Source organism: Bufo bufo, chromosome 1 (genome assembly GCF_905171765.1).
Source record: "Bufo bufo chromosome 1, aBufBuf1.1, whole genome shotgun sequence".
Lineage (NCBI taxonomy): Eukaryota > Metazoa > Chordata > Amphibia > Anura > Bufonidae > Bufo > Bufo bufo.
Genome location: NC_053389.1, coordinates 666,500,626 through 666,524,269, shown reverse-complemented (window position 1 = coordinate 666,524,269; position 23,644 = coordinate 666,500,626). Strand labels below are relative to the sequence as shown.

General features: G+C 43.8%; 1 protein-coding gene across 5 annotated transcripts in view; it reads right to left on the bottom strand.

Annotated features, from left to right (window-relative positions):
• The window catches only part of GABPB1 (GA binding protein transcription factor subunit beta 1), a 57,922-nt gene that overhangs the window by 15,307 nt on the left and 18,971 nt on the right, over positions 1-23,644 (bottom strand). For all 5 annotated transcript variants that reach the window (XM_040414041.1, XM_040414042.1, XM_040414043.1 and 2 more), the window contains 6 exons: positions 23,226-23,393; positions 17,393-17,587; positions 16,570-16,681; positions 15,301-15,417; positions 2,974-3,153; positions 1,468-1,583 (listed from right to left, as the gene is read on the bottom strand). In XM_040414041.1, the coding sequence (XP_040269975.1) occupies positions 1,468-1,583; positions 2,974-3,153; positions 15,301-15,417; positions 16,570-16,681; positions 17,393-17,587; positions 23,226-23,393 (888 nt within the window). The remainder of the gene's footprint in view (positions 1-1,467; positions 1,584-2,973; positions 3,154-15,300; positions 15,418-16,569; positions 16,682-17,392; positions 17,588-23,225; positions 23,394-23,644) is intronic.

Here is a 23,644-nt window from a genome sequence, read left to right as displayed (position 1 = left end):
CAAGGAAAATAAGCGTAAAAAATTCAATTCCTCTTTGACTGATGGCATAGCCCGAGGCCTGAAAAAAAGAAGCTCAAAGATTAATTTTTTTTGATTTGTGTAATTCCAGCTGAATAAAAAGTAAAAGGCCTGTTCCTCAGCTTCTGAAGCATTAGAGGCCTTTATGTAAGCAAAACCAAAGCATCAAAGATAGGTGTGACAGAGAGAACCAATAAAAATAAAAATAAAAAGATGGTGGAAATATTGGAAAGTGACACCCCAAAGTGCTGTTAAATTTGTAAGAACCGCACACCTGTGATAGCTGAAGGCACTTTCACATCATGTAAATGGTAAAATCAGAGATATTGTATATTCATAAGGTATCTTCCTTCCAAAAACTGCACAATAAAGAGGAACACATCGTCAAGTGTCAGGCATTTAAAAGTTTGGTAATTTTTTTTTTTTTAAAGTTGTAAAATGCATGTGCTGGACACATTGGCAAATTCTAAGCAAACAAAATAAATGAGTAGTGAAAAAGTTCAATTATTAAAGGCTATGGACACCTTCGCAGTATATGTTTTTGTTTTACTCTTTTGCTACCTAAATGCAAAAATCAAACAACTTACTAAATAGTCTTCATTCCCAACTTCCTGGCATTTTGCAGTGTAGAACAGGTTTCTCGCCATGCTGAATTTGACATAGAGCTAACTGTAAACCGCTCCTGCCTGTGATGGCTCTCTCCCTCCCTTCTCTCATTGTAAGGCTGCTTTCATACCGTGTGTGGTCAGTAATTTCCATCACTGTGATCCAAAACCAGGGGCAGGTCAAAAACACAGAACAGGAGCAAATCCTCCCACTATCCCTCATCTCTGTGTAGACTCCAATGCTGGTTTTGGCCATCATTGATGATAATCACTGACCTTAACAATGACTGTGTGGACGTGGCCTCAGAGATAGCAGCAGGGAGTAGGAGGAGGCTGTACACAGAGTGTGGAAAGGGATGATGGAACCCAAGTTCTGCAGGATGGGCAAGAGGCTGTACCGTATCAGCGTAGAAGGGAGCGCACAGGAGAATATGCAGAGCAAAGAGGGAGAGCAAAAACCCTGGCCAAACAGACCTCACATCCAACATGTATTACTGAGAGGGACATGCCCATATCAGAAAAATGTAAAGGAGGGTACAGCCTACATGTTAGAAGTTCTGAAAATGAATAAAGGAATTCAAATATCAGCCTGGAACAGAGTGAAACTTTTTTTTTTTTACTTAAATGTCCATAGCTTTTAAGGGTATGTTAATGATTTCCCTCCAATGAGATAGCTTCAGTTACACTAATAAGACTACACTAGAGCCTCACATGTAATAAACAAGCCAGTAAAGCAGGACGGGGCTACAGAATCTAATATGCCACTGTAGAGACTATATAGTGAGCATACAGCTCAAAATCGGATTTCCAGTGGATATTGAGACGCTAAACCCGTAGACATTACCTCGATCTCAGCAGAGTCCACACGATTTTCAATGATCTCATAGCACTGTCTTTTAGACGGGGGCTCTTCACTGATTACAGTTTCTTCTGCAATATCAGTTGCAGGGACCGTCAATACTACAACAATAAAAGCAAATGTATGCTCAGATATTAACCCCTTTTTGTTTTTGCGTTTTAATTTTTCCTCACTGCCTTCCAAAAGCCATAATGTTTTACATTTTCCATTCACATAACCATATGAAGGCGTATTTTTTGATGAACCAAGTTGCAATTATTAATTGCACCATTTAATTTACCATGTCTTGTATTGGAAAAAATTATCTGTGGCGTGAAACTGAAAAAAGCGCATGCACTAAAAATTACAACAACCTTATTCTGTAGGTCAGTACGATTACAGAGGTGCCACATTTATTTTAGTTAGTTTTTAGGGTACTTTCACACTTGCGGCAGAGGATTCCGGCAGGCAGATCTATCTCTGGAACTGCCTGCCGGATTGGTCAAAAAGAATGCAAACTGATAGCATTTGTCTGATCCGTATGACAAATGCATTGAAATGCCGGATCCGTCTCTCCGGTGTCATACGGAAAAACAGATCCGGCATTTATTTTTTTCATATTTTTTGCAGTCTGAGCATGCGCAGACCACAAAAACGGATCCGTTTTGCTGGAACACTCGGGGCCGGCATTAATGCATGTTAATGGGGGAAAAAAAAATGTACCTTTATTATGTTTTACTACTTAAAAAAAAAAAAAAAAAATCATTCTCTTAGCAGGGGCAAGCTTTAGTTTTTATTGGTACAATTTTGGGGGACATTTGAACTTTTGATTACTTTTTCCTTTTTTTTTGGGGGGGGGGGGGCGGGACATTTTTTTCCATTATGGCATCCACAACGCAAAAAATAAAAATTATAATAAGTTTTAATTTTAATTGTTCGGACATTTTCAGATGCGGCCATACCTCTTATGTACCATAATTAATTTTTATATGTAAAATTAGGAAAGGGGTGATGTGAAGTTTTTATATTTGTGTATTTTTTTTTTTACTTTTTTAAATTTCTTTTACTTTACTTTTTAGTCCCCTTACAGGACTTAAACACGAGATCCTCTGATTGGTTGTATCATAGACTACAATAGAATACTACTGCAGTCTAGTGGATTTTTATTGGCTACAAGTCAAGCCCTGCCAAAGGCATGGCTTAGCAGGCAGCTTGCCATGACAGGCCTGGGAGCCTTCACAAGGCTCAGGCTGTCATTGCAACAGATTGGATCCCTGCGATTTTTCAGCAGATACTTTGCCCAGAGAACAGAAGGGAACCCTGTCTCTTTGTCTAACCGCTCAGATGTCATGGTCACAGTCCACCATTCTGCGTTAAGGAGTAAGCAAAATAACTTAGTTTATATTTTGGGGATGAAGGAAGGCTCACAATTTACTGTACTGATTAGCCACCAGTCCTTTACTGCAAACATTTATATTCAAACACTAGCAACATTTGCATTTCTTTACTTACCTTGTTGACCATCTGGCATTGTGACAATAATTGGTTGACCCATGCCACTTGATGATTGAAGATTACCAAGATGGATGCCATCTGTCACTATTGTGATGACTTGCTGCCCACCAGAACTAACAACTTGTTGAATTGCGCCATCAACGGACTCAGCAGTTACAACCTCTTCCGTAGCCACCACTAGATAATACAATGGAAATAGAATGTAAGTACACACAGAAATGCCTTACAGTGATTATACACACACACACACATATATATATATATATATATATATATATACACACACACACACACACACACATATATACATACATACATACATACACACTCACCTAAAGAATTATTAGGAACACCTGTTCTATTTCTCATTAATGCAATTATCTAGTCAACCAATCACATGGCAGTTGCTTCAATGCATTTAGGGGGGTGGTCCTGGTCAAGACAATCTCCTGAACTCCAAACTGAATCTCAGAATGGGAAAGAAAGGTGATTTAAGCAATTTTGAGCGTGGCATGGTTGTTGGTGCCAGACGGGCCGGTCTGAGTATTTCACAATCTGCTCAGTTACTGGGATTTTCACGCACAACCATTTCTAGGGTTTACAAAGAATGGTGTGAAAAGGGAAAAACATCCAGTATGCGGCAGTCCTGTGGGCAAAAATGCCTTGTGGATGCTAGAGGTCAGAGGAGAATGGGCCGACTGATTCAAGCTGATAGAAGAGCAACGTTGACTGAAATAACCACTCGTTACAACCGAGGTATGCAGCAAAGCATTTGTGAAGCCACAACACGCACAACCTTGAGGCGGATGGGCTACAACAGCAGAAGACCCCACCGGGTACCACTCATCTCCACTACAAATAGGAAAAAGAGGCTACAATTTGCACGAGCTCACCAAAATTGGACTGTTGAAGACTGGAAAAATGTTGCCTGGTCTGATGAGTCTCGATTTCTGTTGAGACATTCAAATGGTAGAGTCCGAATTTGGCGTAAACAGAATGAGAACATGTATCCATCCTCTGATGGCTACTTCCAGCAGGATAAAGCACCATGTCACAAAGCTCGAATCATTTCAAATTGGTTTCTTGAACATGACAATGAGTTCACTGTACTAAAATGGCCCCCACAGTCACCAGATCTCAACCCAATAGAGCATCTTTGGGATGTGGTGGAACGGGAGCTTCGTGCCCTGGGTGTGCATCCCTCAAATCTCCATCAACTGCAAAATGCTATCCTATCAATATGGGCCAACATTTCTAAAGAATGCTATCAGCACCTTGTGGAATCAATGCCACGTAGAATTAAGGCAGTTCTGAAGGCAAAAGGGGGTCCAACACCGTATTAGTATGGTGTTCCTAATAATTCTTTAGGTGAGTGTATATATATATATATACACACCGTATTTTTGTTCAGTGTGCGAAACTTGCAAAGTGTGTCATGGAGACGTCCCATTCTGGCCTCCGCTCCTCTGACAGGCTCACACAGTATTATAAAATTATTTATAATGCCATGTAACCCTTAGAGTTATAGAAACTACTGAATTACACTGATATAATGCGGTTAGTGTAATACAACAGATTCCAAGACCCTCCGGGTCACGCTACATTATAAATCATTATTAATGCTGGGAGATCCTGGAGAGGTCAGAACGGGACCTCACACTGCCACATGCTAGTTTCACAAACTGAAATCACTTGAGTGTGTGTGTGTGTGTGTGTGTGTGTGTGTGTGTGTGTCTCGCCTTAAAGTGCATGGAATGGAGTTAAACTGTAAAATTCCTAAAACAAGATGATTTTCAAAAGGATGAAAGTGTTAGGAGAGGAAAATAATTCTCACATGCTGCAAAGTAAAAAAAACAAAAAAAAAACAAAACACTAAATACACAATTTATCATTATAAAACAATTTTGGGATAGCAGAATTTCAATGCCAAATGTTTGCTTTCCATTTCATCCACCATGACGGCCCACCTTGAGATTGACCCTTGACCTCTGTAGGGGCAGGAACACATAGAGAGTTTAAGAACCCCCCACCCCTCCACCTCCTCAGTGCTTTCCTGCCCCTACAGGGGCCAACACGTGGAGAGGATCCTCCTCAGGGAGGATTACATCGTTAGTTTTTACTTTGCAGGTTCTCCAGCTGGCCTCCCGCGGCATGGGCTAAGGCTGGCCAGCTTGGAACATCGAGGACCCTCGTCTCGGCCTATGCTGAGGCCTGTGGTCCTCCCCCATACCTCTCGTACTTCCTTCCCTCCTTAGGGAAGCAGTCGGGGGTGCCGGATTCGCGGGCGCGCGGTGTGCGGTATGCGACGTTCTTCCTCTGCATGCTGTGCGCTTGTGACCGGCTGGGGGAGCAGGTACGGCGAGGAGGCAGGCCGGACGCCGCACGCATCCTCTCATAGGCTCGTGTGGCACCGGCTCTTGCCGTCACTAGAGGCGCAGCTTGATGACGTCAGACGCCGGGAAAATTTGAAAAGGAAAGTAGACCGCGGTTCCCTCCAGCTCTTGCCTGCAGCACCGCGATGTCTGAGACACCTGCTCCCCGCCAGGAAGGCCCTGATCCCACTACTGCCAATACCGTGAGTCCCCTTCTGGGGGGTATATATTTTCAGTCTTTTGACATTGAAATTCTAATTGGCATATCTGGTTGTTTCCTCTCCAGGGCAGCAAGGAGTCAAAGCCAAAGTCCAAACTCCTAAAATGCTGCGCTTGTTCTAAGCGTCTCCCTGAGAACTACAAAAAAAGGTTGTGCAAATCTTGCACATCGGAAATTTGGAAAGAAGAACAACCAGATATTCTGTCTGAAATGAAATCTTTTATTGCAGACGAAATTAAGTCCTCTTTAGCCACCCTGACAACCCCCGCTAGTACTCCTATCCCCTCCAAGAAACGCAAGTTGTCCGCTATCTCCTCCTCTGAGGGCGAGGAGGTGGAAGTGGCTTCCATCTCGTCCAGACAATTTCCTAATGAGGAACCCTTGTCTGACGGGGAAATTCCGGACGAGGATAAAAAATATTTCTTCTCCGCTGATGAAATGGAGGAGCTGCTGAGAGCAGTTAGATCCACAATGGGTATCGAGGATACCCCTAAACCTCGTACGGTACAAGACGAAATGTTTGGGGGCCTTAGATCTAAATCCCCTATAGTTTTTCCCATTAATGAAAATATAAAAGGAGATGATAATGGAAGAATGGTCAGACCCGGAGAAGAGGTTAGGCGTTCCTAAGGAGTTCAGAAACAGGCTCTGCTTTGATCCGACTGAATGCAAACTTTACAATCAGACCCCTAAAGTGGATCTACAAGTGGCTAAGGTAGTAAAGAAGACCGCTCTACCCTTTGAAGACTCCTCACAGTTGAACGATCCTATGGATAGAAAGGCGGACGGGCTCCTAAAAAAAAAAAATCCTGGGAATCAGCCATGTTTGGGGTCAAGACTAATATCGCTGCTACTTCTGTTGCTAGAGCAATGTATATATGGCTAGGGGAGTTGGACGTACACCTGAAAAATAAAACCCCAAGAGAAGAGATCAGAGACTCGCTCCCTCTTCTACGCTCCGCCACTGCATTTCTGGCCGATGCTTCTGCAGAGTCGATCCGCTTCTCAGCCAAGGATGCGGCTCTTTCTAATGCAGCCCGGCGGGCGTTATGGATGAAGGCCTGGTCCGGGGACAAGGCTTCCAAGGCTAGACTCTGCTCCATCCCCTTCTCAGGGGAATTTGTCTTCGGTCCCACTTTGGATAAAATCCTAGAGGGGGCAGCAGACAAGAAAAAGGGGTTCCCAGAGGAGAAAGATTCTAAAAAGAAGCCCTTTCGTCAATTCCAGCCTCAGCAGAGATCCTACAGGGGGAAAGGGAAAACTGGCCGATGGAGCTATCCCAAAGGAGGGAGAGGAAGAGGCTTCATACTCAACCCCCAAAATAGACCAAACAAACAGCAGTGACGCCAGAGTAGGGGGGCGACTGATGGGTTTTCTATCTTCCTGGGAACAGGTAACTTCAAATCCCTGGGTTCTAAATGTAATCTCTCAGGGCTACAAGATAGAATTCGCATCAGTCCCCCCAGGAAGATTCTGCATCTCACACCAGCGCAGATCAGAACTTCCAAAAATTTGGCAGGGCGTCCAAGACCTCTTGGACCTAGGGGTGATTCAAAGGGTCCCTATCCCAGAGGAAAGGAGAGGGTTTTATTCCAGCCTTTTTTTAATAAAAAAGCCAGACCAATCCTTTCGCACCATTATAAACTTAAAACCCCTAAACAAGTCCATTCTATACAGGAGGTTCAGGATGGAAACAATCCTATCCATAATTCCCCTGATCCTGAAGGGGGCGTTCATGACATCGATCGATTTAAAGGACGCCTACTACCACGTCCCCATTCATCATCTCTCTCAGAGGTATCTAAGATTTGCTATAAAGGGTCAAGACGGATCAATCCATCACTTTCAATATGTGGCCCTTCCCTTCGGTATCTCCTCGGCCCCCAGGGTCTTCACAAAAGTAGTAGTAGAGATGGTGGCCTATCTTCGTCAAGAGGGAATTACAATCATCCCATATCTCGACGACTTCCTGATTCTGGGCAAAACAGAGTCCGAGAACCTCCGAGCTACGCAAAGATTCTCGGAATTCCTAAACAATCTCGGCTGGATCATAAATCTAAAGAAATCCACCCTAATCCCATCCAGGAGAATAAGGTTCCTGGGTGTGGAGCTGGACTCATCCCTGTTAAGAACCTTCCTCCCTCAGGACAAGGCCACGACTCTAGTGGAAAAGATCCGAGCATTTCAGAGGTCTCGCAGTTGCTCCATCCGGAAGGCTATGAGTCTCCTGGGAAGCCTAACAGCCTGCATCCCTTCGGTTGCCTGGTGCCAAGGCCACACAAGGGTGATCCAGAGTTGGATCCTAGGCATCTGGGACGGGAAGCAGGTAAGTCTGGACAAGACTTTCCGGATCCCGCAGGCCGTAAAAACAGACCTAGACTGGTGGAAAGAAAGAGGAAGACTGCTTGGAGGCCTACAGTGGCAGAACCATCCGGCAGTTCAGGTTATCACGGACGCAAGCCTCGGAGGCTGGGGTGCAAAGATTGGAGATCATCTTCTACAGGGCTCCTGGCCAGCCGAGATACGAGTCAAATCCTCAAACTACAGAGAGCTGTATGCAGTCCTGGAGGCGTTAGTAAGGGGAGAGAGTTTTTTAAAAGGGCAACACCTAAGAGTAATGTCCGACAACACCACAACGGTGGCCTATCTGCGACATCAAGGAGGGACAAGGTCACGGCCTTTGGGTGCGTTAGCAAGAAGAATCTTCTCCTGGGCAGAAGAGAACGTCTTATCTCTCTCCGCCATCCACCTAAAGGGCTGCGAAAATACGATAGCAGATTTCCTGAGCAGGAGGACGATAGATCCAGGAGAATGGTCTCTGAACAGGGACATCTTCCGGAAGATCTCGGAAAGATGGGGCCGTCCGGAGGTAGACTTGTTCGCCTCCAGAAAGAATGCGCAGGTGGAATGCTCCTGCTCCCTAAACCGGGAAGACAGACCCTGGGCAATCGATGCCCTATCGATACACTGGAATTGGAACCTGGCCTACGCCTTCCCCCCAATACCTCTTCTTCCCAGGGTCATCCAGAAACTCCTAGGGGAACCAACTACTCTGATCTTAATAGCCCCTTTGTGGCCGAAGAGGAGTTGGTTCTCCACTCTAAAACAGCTATCGCTGGAGGATCCATAGGAAATCCCTTTCCAGAAAGATGTTCTAGTCCAGGGCCCTCTACTTCATCCAGACCCCGGGATATTCAAACTGTCAGTCTGGATCCTGAGAGCGAGACATTAAGAAACAGGGGTCTTTCAGAAAAAGTGATATCTACCCTAAGGGCCAGTAGGAAAAATGTGACGTCTGCCATCTACCTAAAGATCTGGAAGAGATACTGTTCCTGGTTAGGAGTGGAGCGCCCAGACACCTCCTCCCCTCCCATCAATAGGATCTTGGATTTTCTACAGTGCGGCTTGGAATTGGGCCTAAGACCTAGTACCCTGAAAGTCCAGGTCTCTGCTCTCAGCTCCTTTTATGACTGCAGCCTAGCTAGCCACAGATGGATCAGGAGGTTCTTTATAGCGGTTTCAAGATTGAGACCCTCTCTGAAATCAAGGGCTCCTACTTGGGACCTTAACATAGTCCTAGAAGGCCTAACAAAACCTCCCTTCGTACCGTTATCAGAAATCTCTTTAAAACACCTTTCCCTAAAAACTGCCTTTTTAATTGCTATCACCTCAGCAAGACGTATTGGAGAGATCCAGGCCCTTTCTTGTAGGGAACCCTACCTCCAGATCACCCAAGATCACATCCGTTTAACTCTCGATCCAGGTTTTCTCCCAAAAGTAGTCTCTCCCTTCCATCGGGAACAGGAGATCTTTCTACCTTCCATCCCCAGATCTGAATCTTCAGGGTCTAGTGTTAATTTACATCTCTTAGATGTCAGGGATACAGTGATCCAGTACCTGGATTATACCAGGGATTTTAGGGTTGATGGCAATCTCCTTGTTCAGTTTTCGGGGAAAAATAAGGGAAAGAAACTAGCTAGGTCTTCCATAGCCAGATGGATCAGATCCACCATTGAATATTGTTACAGGTTCCAGAATATACCCAGTCCTGATAATGTTAAGGCCCACTCTACTAGGGCCACTGCCTCCTCTTGGGCTGAGAAGGGAGGAGTCTCGCTTGACCAGATTTGCAAGGCTGCAACCTGGTCAAGCACCAATACCTTTGTAAAACATTACCGTCTTAATCTTCCGGATTCGAATGAAACTCTTTTCGGCCGGAGGGTTTTACAGGCGTTATCCCCACCCTTTTAGTTATCTGTTATGTCTCAAGGTGGGCCGTCATGGTGGATGAAATGGAAAAACCGCAATTAGACTTACCGGTAATTCCATTTCCTTGAATCCACCATGACGGCCCATACTATTCCCCTTCCCAAAAAAAAAAAAAAAAAAAAAGGGGGAGATATATGCTTACGAATATATCTTTTCATACTTACGTACTTTAGGATAGATAGGAGTTTAAGGGTATGGATTAATATCCTTTTACTTTTGTTCCACCTTTTCGGGTAATTGTAAAGCACTGAGGAGGTGGAGGGGTGGGGGGTTCTTAAACTCTCTATGTGTTCCTGCCCCTACAGAGGTCAAGGGTCAATCTCAAGGTGGGCCGTCATGGTGGATTCAAGGAAACGGAATTACCGGTAAGTCTAATTGCGGTTTTTTTGTTCATTTTATAATGTATGCGGTATGTAGCATAACTAATAATCAAATTATTTTATCCCATCCATTCTTCTGGAATCAAATGAGTTAATTAGCATTAAAGGGTTGTCCAGACAAAAAAAAAATGTCACATTGAAATGTTCAGGTCATAAGCATAATGGATAAAGAAATAAAATGCCATGTCCTTGTAAAGTTTACTTGGTACAACATATGGATTTGGTGAGATAATAGATATCATGCACCCATCATGTAGTATAGTAGCTTCCATACATTTCAACCAAATAGCTATCCTTACTTAAGGGGAACTGCAGCCAATTGTAAATTTGTCCTGCAATTATCTGCCATAAAGGCAAGCTACTCAAACCTCACCAATGTGTTCTTTGATTTCTGTTATTTTCTGTGTACCAAGTCTTCCTTTTACGTCATGACAGAGTCCAAGATCTAAGATATTCCTGCTATGATTCAAGCTTTCATCTCTACAATTAATTAGTCAATTGCATTCAATAGACAGTCATCCCGATAATAAGGGTGCTTTCAGACTCCAGGCATGGAATAACCAAATTATGTGACATTATTTACAAATTGCAAATAGCACCATCTAAGCATAAATCGATTTTTTCAGCAATCTATTCAAATGAAACAATGTATAAAACTATGGTTTTTGATTCAATAGTACCACCATAATTGTGACCCCTTAAATCTGTAGTCACCCACACTTGCCCGGTTTTGCTTTCTGAAAGAAAATGATTGTACACAGAGACTGAGGTGAGGACAACGCATTCTATACTGTATCTGAATGGCAGCCTGGAGGTTTCAGCACAGACCTGGCCAGAAGCTTGAACATTACTCCAAAATTTTACTTTATTTAAAAGAAATAAATAAAATTATATATATTAGCATAGATGTAATAAGATTTATTACTCAGTCCAGGTAGATATGGGTGACGACAGCTGCTTGTAAAGGGTAAAGCAGCTGTTTCTGCCGACTCCACCATACACATGCATGCTCAGCTGAGTGTTCATGTTTATTTCAGTGGGAAATGGGATCATCAACATGTCCACTAACACCCTCTTCTCCAAATATACCGCCAGGAGTTCCCCATAAACTGGCATTACATGCAATCAGTCAGCTGACCACTTTGGACAGTCATCAGTTTAAAATCTGATATAAACAAAAGAGTGATCTGTCTCTCTCATAGCTGAAACTATGCATATATGGCATAACTGGTCAGCTACAGATAATCATGTACCACTTTTTTTTACACTTGAAGTGCATTCTGTTTTTGTAATCAGTCTGGCACATCGATGGTGGGACTGCTGTTACTTGTCACGCATTTGTATCTCCAGCTTTCATCAGAGTCTCTCACTAGACGCACATAGAGCCAGAAGCAGTCACATGAGAGTGGCATGATTTGCTGGCTCTAGCTCTTCTCCATAATGCACAATATCCAGCATAGTTACACAGTAAATCTCCCAGCTGTATATAAACAGTCTGTCTTTTGTAAGAAGGTACAAGGAATCGTGGATGATAGGTACATGTCACCGAGGTTCCTGGCCTTGGTGGAGTAAGAGCCGGTTTTTATGTGTCAGCAGCAGTTGCTGTTTGATACCTTAATATTTAGTATGGCTGTATAGCTGATCCAGGGCGGCTCTTACTGGGAGTAGTCAAAGTGCTGGGTGGGTGTCTACTCCCCATGCTCCAGGTCAGGTTTGGCCAGGCCTAAAAACCAGCAGCACTGCCAGGTGAGGAGGATTACCTCAGTCTGACAGTGGAGCTCAGGAGGTGTGTGTGCTGGGATCTGAGGCTTGTGCCGTGCTGGAGGGCTGAGACCCGTCTGCAAGGGAAACAGGCCCCCTTAAAGCCTGCTATGGACTGCTAGAGGCAGATCTGCCAAGTGCCAACAAGGTGATTTTTTGCTATGTGGACTTTCCATTGTGTGTGGACTAACACCAAGACTGCAAAGTGATGTTTTGTTTTTGCTTCATGTGTGAATAAACACAGAAGTTTGATTCAAGAACTGGTAATTTGCCTCTGTACTGCGTCCGCACACCCTGTCTACCAGAGCGAATCCCCACACCTTTCTCAGCTCAAGGCTAGAGGTCTCATTGTGGGATCCCGACTACATTCTGCTGTATACGGTGAGCGTCTATCACTAAATTAGAGAGGTACATGTAAAAAGGTTCCCAATTATGTATTTTTAGCCTTATTTCCTCACAAGGTTTTCAAGTGAAAATGCCTCCACTTTCTTATTCCCAGATAAGCTTCTGCCTTGCAAGGAACATACACAATTTAAAAATCTTACAAATTTCAATCACTACTAGAAAGTTATATAAAAATGGTTCTGTGTGATAGACTGCATACACTGCTACACATGCATATTTCACATTTACAGAATACCTCCTGCCAGTTTCTAGGACCGTTGTTTATTCACACAACCGTGAAAAATGGCAGTTTTCACACGGTCGTTTTTTTTAATGGCAAGTGAATAGTGGCTGTCCAAAAATAGATGTCTACACTGAAATCAATGGGCTCTTTTCAACAGCTGTATAGACACCGTATAGCACTCATCTAATGGGAGTTAAAAATGACCAAAAGGGTCTTTTAGGAGTTAAAATAATAATAATAAAAAAAAAAAAAAAAAAAACACCTCATCCACTTTAACTCGCACTAGTCACTGAATGCAGCAGGACCTTCGCTCCCAGTGTCGTGATTCAGGTCCTGCTGCATCCAGTGAACTGCAACGGTTCGCTGCAGCGGTTGGGGTTTTAACTTAGGCTACTTTCACACTCGCGTTTGGTGCGGATCCGTCATGGATCTGCACAGACGGATCCGTTCAGATAATACAACTGCATGCATCCGTTCAGAACGGATTCGTTTGTATTATCTGTAACATAGCCAAAACGGATCCATCTCGAACACCATTGAAAGTCAATGGGGGACGGATCAGTTTTCTATTGTGCCTGTAAAAACGGATCCATCCCCATGGACTTACATTGAGTGTCAGGACGGATCCATTTGCCTCCGCATTGTCAGGCGGACAACAAAACGCTGCAAGCAGCGTTTTGGTGTCCGCCTCCAGAGCGGAATGGAGACGGAACGGAGGCAAACTGATGCATTCTGAACGGATCCTTTTCCATTCAGAATGCATTAGGGCAAACCTGATCCGTTTTGGACCGCCGGTGAGAGCCCTGAAACGGAAACCAAAACGCCAGTGCCAAAGTAGCCTTAAAATATGAATAAAAATCATAAATTTTTCAATGCTGTTAAAAATGATGAAGGGAAAATGCATGCATGAATTGGTTAAAAATGGCCATGAAAAACAGAGTCCGTTTTTACCATCCCTTTTTTTCACTGTTGTGTGAAAGCAGTCCTACTTGAACCACCTCCCACTGATTGTATTCAAAGCTATGTAATGTTCATCTCTACCGACACTCTGTGGGTGGTCCTCCCTATAACCTATAACAAACAGATGGTCACCAGGATCGTTACCAGTCAGTTTCCTGCTCTCTCATTCTGGTCTGTCCTGAACTACTGATCTACATATTCTGTCTGGCCCTAGCTAGCTTGTGTTGGAAAAATGCATTCATGTTGGAGGGAATATATACAGTATATTTGTCTGCATCACTGGGTGTATTTGTAACAGATAGGAAAGTAAAATCTGTCATATGAGCTTTTCAAGGTGTTAAAACCTAAAGCCCACTTACTGGATACGCTTGAATACCCTGCAGGCATTGTAAATATTGCATTCCAGTGAAATTAAATAGGATACATGAAAGTCACATGCACTGTCTACGTTTACACGATCCACAATGAACAGCGAACCATCAAGACTGTCCCAGCAGGGATCATGTGCTGTTCATCATGACAAGACCCTAAGGCCAGTGCTAGACAGATACAATACTCCCACAGAGTGTAAGCTATGTACTCAGTGAGGTAGGTGCACCATGCTGCTGCAGTTCAGCTGAAGTTAATGGCGACGTGCCTAGGATGTCATACTCAGGGCCATGAAAACCAAAAAAGAGAAGTGAGAGAATAGCTGCTGCTGCAGAGTTACCATCAACATTGTAGTGAAGGGTTTCTGCAGGGAAATTAGCAATCTATTGATGACCAAAGTTCTCTTTTACAAGCTTTACCCTTTGTGCACTGGAAATATCAGGAAACAAAGGGAAATTATTTGTTGATGTCCTATATAAGATAAACCCGCATATTCCCTATGGATATATTCAGCTTGTATCCAGTCTCTTAGAACCTATATTATACCTATGAATGTAATTAACTGCAGTAACATAACAGGTCTATACCTGCATTGCTTTCTGGTAATGTAAGCAAATTTTTCCTGACAAAGTAAGAGTGTGAACATAGAAAGTTTACAGCTGCTATGCAGATCTATGTGTCTCCATGGTTACAGACAACACACCTTGTGTAGAGCAATCCTGCAGTCATACTGCCGTCAATCTGTCCCCTACTGCAGTGACAAGCGAACTCCATTACAATGCTGACGGTGCTCTGGCGATGAAGCGACATAGACCAGCTGATTGGTGGAGGTCCAGCACTCCGCATCCCTGCCAATCAGCTAGTGATGGCCTATATTGAGGATAGGCCATCACTTAAAAAAGGCTGGACAATCCCTTTAAAGTGTCACTGAGCTTTCACAAAAACTTTTGGTATGTCATAGCAACTCAAAGGTTTTGATCAAAGGGGGTCTGAGTGTCGAGAAGAACCAATCGCTAGAACCAAAAAAGAGAAGTGCTCACACAGCACACTCTCTCTACTGGTTTCAGCGATCGGCGGGGTCTCAGCAATCAGACCCCCACCGATCAAAACCTTTGATACATCACTATGACACATCAAAAGATTTGTGAAAACTCAGTGACCCTCTAACATGGAGACACAGGTCTGCACAGAAGCTGTAGATCGAGAATTATAGCATATTTTTAATGAAGATTATTTGAAAGTCGCTTCTTTTTTGGTGGGGAAGTGTTCATCTGTGTTTTTTTCTATTATTTTGTTTCAACTTTAATTCACAAAAAGTCAGCAATTTTTAAACTGTCACCTTCAAATAATAAGATATATACGAACCTGGTGTATCCGATGAATTGGACAATGGCGCAGAAGCTTCAGCTAGTGCTGCTAATGTAGCCAAGACAGAGGTTGATGAATTGCCAAACTGCACCGTAGAGGAAATCCCATTATCATCTAAAAAAGGAGCATGTACAACTTTAATATAGAAACATACAAACAACCTATACAGATGTCAATAAGAAGTAGCAGCTGTTATAATTTTGGTGCATTTTCTGCATGCCAACTCATCCCCCACCAAGAGTGGATCCTAAATTGAAAAGCATAAATGAAAGGCTAATTAAATATATTAAATATTAAAGGGGTTTTCACCCAGGCAGCCCTCCTGACTTGAGCATTGGAGCAGTTCATGCTCCGATGCTCTCCTTTGCCCTGCGCTAAATCGCACAGGCCAAAGGCATTTTCAAGAGTTCCAGTGACGTACCGGGGCTCTCCATGGGGCTGCCAGGAAGCCCGGTGACATCACCGGCACTGATGAGCAGGTTTTAGCGCTGCCCTAGCCAGTAAAATGGCTAGGACAGCGCTAAAGCACCCCCATCAGAGCCGGTGACGTCACCGAACACAGTGTTATTGTAAACAAAAGAGCCCATGCCCTGCGAGATCTAGCGCAGGGCAAGGGAGCGCATTGGAGCATTAGATGCTCCGATGGCAACATCAGGGGTGCTGCCTGGGTGAAAATAAGGGTATGTCCGGGTTCAGCTCTGAACCCGGACAACCCCTTTAAAATTTCTACCAAGCCATCAATTAGCATAAAATAACAAAAGTTTATTCCACTCTGCTGACTCTGCTACTCTATAGTCACTGCAGCAATGATGTGTCAGTATATTCCATGTGTCTTCTGCAGCCAATGGCCTTGGTGGTCTCATGTCATATACTGTAGAGAACAGTGACTGACTGCAGCGGTATACCTCATCACTGCAGTAAAAATGGCGACGTCACGGGTGCAGTAACGAGGGGAATCGGAGCAGTGGTGCTGGATGTAATGGGTGAGTATACATTCTTTTATTATTTTCTGCTATTTGCTTGCTTGGGTGGACTTTTGTAATAAGTCAGGCAACCCCTTTAAATACATTCGAAATATATTTAAAAAGCATGGACAAATTCCCCAAAAGTGCGCAGTGAACAAAGCCTAACAGATTTAAATGCTACAACCCATTTTGGGGGCGAACGCTTTCAAACTATTTTTATTTCTTGCAACTGCAGATAAAGCTGTAAGATAGACGTATACAACTACAACAGTTAATTCTAATCATGCTTTCTTTGTCTTACCTGTTAAATTGACTACTCCCCCCGGTCCAATGAAAAATTGTGGCGTTGCTGTATGTATTGTTACAGTGTCTGGGCTTTCAGGATTAGTATTAATTTGGTTCTGCATTGCAATCTAACACAAAAATAAAGCACAATTTAGTTTCTAAAACACCTAGACCCCCATATATATCACAGACTAATGAGAAAACCAAATAAGAAACTAGTGAGTGTGGTGTATGTTAAAGGGGTCCTCCAAGATTTTCATATTGATGTTCTATCCTCAAGATAGGTTATCAATATGAGATTGGTGGGGGTCCAACTCAGTGGCTGTGTTTGGTATTGATGCACAGCCCCATTCACTTGAATGGGACTGAGCTGTGCCTAGGCCACATGACCAATGAATGTGACATCACATGGCCTAGGAAGAGTCCTAAGGGCTCACAGGCGCACCACAGCCTTTTCCTAAAGGGAGTGGACCCCCACAAATAAGACACTGATTACTTATCCTGAGGATACAGCATCAATATCAAAGCCCTGGAGAACCTCTTTAAATTACTATGTCAATGAAAAGTGCTATTAGTGCTCATATTAAGGCTCTTTCTCGCCCTGATCACCTCTTCAACTGTTATATATTCTGGTGCTTCTGATCAGTCCCAAGAAGGCTTAGGAACAATAAGAGACCCACCTAAGAGCTTCATTTTATGAAGGCATCATATACCGTACGTACTGACATACCAATACTAATGACGAAGCAGCAATGCTCTCTGGGTACATACCGGATTGGACCTTGTCACTTTAATAAGAGATTATATAAATCCCAAGCAAATCACTGATGTAAACCCACCTGGAGGATTTCTGCAAGATCTTCATTTCCATTATCCACAGAGATATCAAATGCAGTTTTACAGAACTTGCTTTGACTATGTACATCTGCCCCATACTTTATTAGCAGTTCCACTACTTCTTGATGATTGTGCTCTGTCGCCCAGTGGAGAGCAGTCATTTTCAACATATCTTTGGCATTAATGTCAGCACCATGCTAAAAAGAGGGGGGAAAACTTTATGTTGGAAATGCAAAGAAAAGATAACAGATATGGCATTCACAGTAGCAGCAAGGCTTACCAATCATTAAAAATATATTTAAATGGTATAAAATGGGTTGTCTCTCTTCAGCAAATAGCATTTATTATGTAGAGAAAGTTAATAGAAGCCACTTACTAATGTATTGGCTCCGATGAGCCGAAGTTTTTGCTTCCCGAAGTCTCGCGAGATTTTGTGCAATAACTCCATAAATTAATTTGTACTGTATAAAACCATTTCCTGAACTCGGGTTCGGTTCCAAGTGGTACCTTGGAAACGAACCAGAGTTCGGGAAGTGTTTCTTTACAGTATAAATTAATGTATTAAGTTATTGCACAAAGTCTCGCAAGACTTCGGGAAGCAATAACTTCGGCTCATCGGAGCCAATACATTCTAATACTGTACGGAGCTCCTGCTCCGTACAGTATTGGAACGAAGTTTTATGCGAATCGACTTCGGATGAAACATCTGAAGTCGATTCGCTCATCCCTAGTTATGACCACCCTGCAATCCAGCAGCCGTGGTCGTGCTTGCACACTATAGGAAAAAGCATCAGCATCTCTTGGCCGGGACCCTGGGACAACACATAGGCTGGTGCTTTTTCCTATAGTATGCAAGCTCGGCCACCACTGATGGATTGCAGAGTGGTCGTAACCATAGAAACCAGCAGTGTATAATGTGAGGGGGAGCTGGTGGCACTGGGGGGTGCAGTGCCACTGCTGGAGGAACTAATTGCATTGGAGGTGGAACTGATGGCACTGGAGAGGGAACTGATGGCAAGGGAGCTGATGAGTTTTTATAGAAAACGTTCTTTTAATTAGCTTTTTCTTATTAGAGTACTCGATTAATCGTAGAATTAATCGGTAGAATACTTGATTACTAAAATAATCAATAGCTGACTGCAGCGCTAATTTTATTTTACATTAAAAAAAATTTTTTAACGATACTTTGCAAACAGGCTTGGCTACAAACATACCGTAACCACAGCTCTGTTCACTGCTATGTGACTGCCAGCTAGAGTGCTCAGCTATTTCAGTCAGCCCCTTAGAAGTGAATGGAGCGCTAGTCAACTACCAGCACTAGCGGCCCATTTACACAGAGGACTCAGGGACCAGCGTTCTTGTGATCAGACATTTACCACCTATCCTGTGGAGAGGAGATAATGCTGTTTGTGTGCTGATCCCTTAGGGACCATTCACACGTCAGTGTATGTTTTGCGGATCCACAAAACACGGACACCGGCAATGTGTGTTCCGCATTTTGCGGACCGCACTTCGCCGGCACTTAATAGAAAATGCCTACTCTTGTCCAATTGCGGACAAGAATAGGACATGTTCTATTTTTTTCGGGAGCGGAATTGCGGACCCGGAAGTGCGGATCCGCAATTCTGGGTCCGGGCAGCACATTGTGCAGCCCCATAGAAATAAATGGGTGCGCAATTCCGTTCCGCAAAATGCGGAACAGAATTGCGGACGAGTGAATGGACCCTTAGAAGGGTATTGTCCCAACAATACATGACATATTTTATAGATTATAAAAATTAAGCATATTTGCCATTTACTTGCTGGTAAAATATGATCCCATGAGGAATTACAACATATTCTTACATAGAAATAGCATAGTGCACGTGTTGCTCAAAGAGTACAGAAATGTGCACCTCCTCAGCAGACAGCTTCTCCCCACAGGTCTCTGCATAGGGATCCCCGGTTTACTGCAGAGCAGCTAATAGAAGTAGCTTTCTGCTCAGCTCCTCCTGTCCTAGAATATGATGCACACAAGAAGGGACTGGATTTTCATGGTGAATGCGCCTTTAAGGCCACGTTCATGAAAAAAAAAAAAAATGCTGGGAACAGGACTCGTGGCACTAAGCCAAGCTCCTCAGTGTCCACATTTTGACTGACGTCGTCTCTGATGATAATGCAGTCTTGAAGCTGATCAGATATGGTAGTTAACTTACCTGTTCCAATTGATCGCGCAGCCGGCATTAACTTCTTGCTTCTTCTTTCAGGACCTGCAAAAGGACCTTTTGGTGACGTAATCACGCTCACCACACGGTGACGTCAGCGCAGGTCCTGCTGAATAAAGATAGAAGATTCTATCTTTATTCAGCAGGACCTGCGCTGACGTCACCGTGTGGTGAGCGTGATTACGTCACCAAAAGGTCCTTTTGCAGGTCCTGAAAGAAGAAGCAAGAAGAGGATGCCGGCTGCGCGATCAATTGGAACAGGCAAGTTATTTTTTATATTATTTTTTAACCCCTCCAGCCCTATTGTACTATGCATTCTGTATTAAGAATGCTATTATTTTCCCTTATAACCATGTTATAAGGGAAAATAATAAAGATCGGGTCCCCATCCCAATAGTCATCTAGCAACAATGCGTGAAAATCGCACCACATACGCACTTGCTTGCAGATGCTTGCGTTTTTTCACGCAGCCCCATTCACTTCCATGGGGCCTGCGTTGCGTGAAAAGTGCACAATATAGAGCTTGCTGCGATTTTCACGCAACGCACAAGTGATACGTGAAAATCACCGCTCATGTACACAGCCCCATTGAAGTGAATGGGTCCGGATTCAGTGCAGGTGCAATGCGTTCACCTAACGCATTGCACCCGCGTGGAATTCTCGCCCGTGTGAAAGGGGCCTAAGTGTTCACTTCTTGGGGTGGGGATTTGTTAAACGGGTCATATCATCTCAAGCGTTAGGCTACTTTCACACTGGCGTTTTGGCTTTCCGTTTGTGAGATCCGTCATGGGCTCTCAGAAGCGGTCCAAAACGGATCAGTTTTGCCCTAATGCTTTCTGAATGGAAAGGATCCGCTCAGAATGCATCAGTTTGGCTCAGTTCCGTCTCCATTCCGCTTTGGAGGCGGACACCAAAACGCTGCTTGCAGCGTTTTGGTGTCCGTCTGACAAAACTGAGCGAAACGGATCTGTTCTGACACACAATGTAAGTCAATGGGGACGGATCCGTTTTCTCTGACACAATCTGGCACAATAGAAAGCAGATCCGTCTCCCATTGACTTACAATGGAGTTCATGACGGATCCGTCTTGGCTATGTTACAGATAATACAAACGGATGCATGCGGTTGTATTATTGTAACAGATCCGTTTTTGCAGATCCATGACGGATCTGCCCAAAATGCGAGTGGGAAAGTAGCCTTAGTGGCATATTGCTAGGATATGCCACCTCTGGGACCCGCACCTATCAGACATTGATGGCATATCCTAGCGATATGCCACCAATCCTTGAAATGACACAACCCCTTTAAGACTCATTTTTTTTACATCATTCTTAAAGGAGTTGTCTCATCACAGACAATGGGGGCGTATCACTAGGATATGCCCCCATTGTCTTATAAGTGCGGGTTCCAGCGTTGGGACCCGCACCTATATCAGGAACGGAGCCCCACAAGGTGGTGGCTGGAGGACTCTGATCCACCCACCACCAAGCCGTCTCCCCATAGAAGTGAATGGGAGCGCACCGCGCATGACCGCCCACCGCTCCCATTCACTTCTATGGGTCTGACGGAAATAGCAGAGCCAGTGCTCGGCTATTTTCGGCGGCCCCATAGAAAATGAATGGAGGGCGGTTCTGTTCTCGGTGGGACCCTATAAGACAATGGGGCATATCTTAGCGACATGCCGCCATTGTCTGTGATGAGACAACCCCTTTGAAAAAATAAAATAAAATGGAGTAGTGTAAAAGACCCAAAAGTAAAAAAATAAATAAATCACGAAATGGTTTTTGCAAATATATGCAACTTTTTGATACCACTTTTCTGGCACAAGAGGCTTGATCAATTCCCCCCAATGTGTCAAGTGCCAGTGGTCAGACATCTTCAATAGCTCAGCCCTACTGCCGGGATCCTCTAGTACAGTGATGGTGAACCTTTTAGAGACAGAGTGCCCAAACTGCAACCCAAAACCCACTTATTTATTGCAAAGTGCCAACATGGCAATTTACCCTGAGTACTACAGTCCAATATAGTATATCTTCCATGTACTTTATCATTTAGCTATAATAGCCTGCCTACATTCAATGCGTTTCCTGAGCCATTCATATTGCGCCCTGTCCTGATGAATGGCAGGAACAGTCTAAGGCATATTGGTATACCATAGACTTTTTCCAGGGTGTGCATTCCCACAGAGAGGGCTCTGAGTGCTGCCTCTGGCACCCGTGCCATAAGTTCGCCACCACTGCTCTAGTATAGTGTTTCCCAACCAGTGTGCCTCCAGCTGTTGCAAAACTACAACTCCCAGCATGCCCGCACAGCCAAAGGCTGTCCGGGCATGCTGGGAGTTCTAGTTTTGCAACAGCTGGAGGCACACTGGTTGGGAAACACTGCTCTAGTACATACGTGGTGGAGTGAATACGGCTACTGTACAAGCCAGCCGATAAGAATGGGCACACTAGGAGTGGCTTTTTTTTCCATCAGCCAAGGTCACATTAGATGGGGCACTGTAACAAGTACCAAACAGCAATATCTAGACCATGGGTAGGCAACCTATAGCACTCCAGCTGTTGTGAAACTACAACTCCCAGCATTAATACTTGCTCTTCTCAGTACTCTCACAGAATCAAATGGAGCATTCTGGGAATTGTAGTTTCAGAACAGCTGATTCCGATCAAAAAACTGTTATCACTGTACATAATCTCACAGAGAAATGTTAGATCACTGGACAATCCCTTTAATTACTGCATAAGAGAAAGACTGGGCAACTTTCAAATTATATGCTTCCTGTTTCAATAACGCAAAGATTTCTGCTTGCTTTCAGTGAATTGGAACATTTTTGTTTAACTGCAGGGACTAAAGGGTATATTAGACGGGCAGATTTTCTGCTCATTAGCGATCATCTTGCAGTATAATACTGCCGCCGATTGCACGATGAACACGCTAACAAGATAGCACACCGTGTACTGTACGTGGCCTTATGTCTGTTCTGTTGTCTGCATTACGGACAAGGATAGGACTGTTCTATTAAGGGCCAGACATTCTGTTCAGCAAAATGCGGAGTGCACACAGGGTAACCAGGGGCGGACTGGGAACTTAAAGTGGCCCTGGAAAAAATACTAAAAGTGGCCCATTTTTTAGTCAGGTATAAATTGATGGAAGGCAGGGCCGGCAATACCAAATTGTGGCACATTATACCACCCCAACAGAGCCAAATACCACAGTCCATCACAAAATACTGCCGGCAGCACAAAATATATCCCCAGAAACTTACACTGGCCGGCCGTGAGGAGGGCTCAGGCTGCCCCCCTGGGCATCGGCCCACCAGGAAATTCCCCTGTAAGGTCTATGGTCTATGTAAGGTCTATGGCCAATCCACCCCTGCCGGTAACTGTGTTTTGCGGATCACAAAACAGGCAACAGTTGTGTGCATGAGCCCTAATAGAAAAGAATGCTATTACACAGTATTAAATTTGTGTAAATTAGGGTATTCACTTTCTGTAATAAGATAATTTTATAATACCGACTATTTAAATTGTATGTGCCTAAAACCAGAAAAGAAATCAATTAACAGGGAAGAGAAAGTAAGTTTATTTAGCATGTTTATTTCTGCAGTCATACATATTTCGGAGCTGCTTACCTTGAGTAACACCTCTACTATGTTTGCATGTCCTTCTGAAGCAGCCATGTGCAAAGGGGTTCTGTCAACTTTTGTACGTGCATCTCTACTCACTCCTGCTCTAAGCAGCACTTCAGTTGTGGAATAATGGCCATACTGGGCAGCTAGATGGAGTGGAGATGTCCCAAGCTGGAATCACAGAAACATAAATAAGAATCTGTCTACGTATCATGTCATAAACATCCCGGTGACCAAATAGTTCAAGACGCTAAACCTTAAAGACACCTTTGCATCAAATGTTTTTTTTTGTGTTGCATCTACTATGTGATAACATGTTTGCAGTGTGAGCAGTTCTCTTCTCCTGCAGCCTTCATGTGTTCAGTCCCCGTCAGATGAGCAGTCTCATCTTAACAGATCATTCACAGAGCGACAGACCGAGC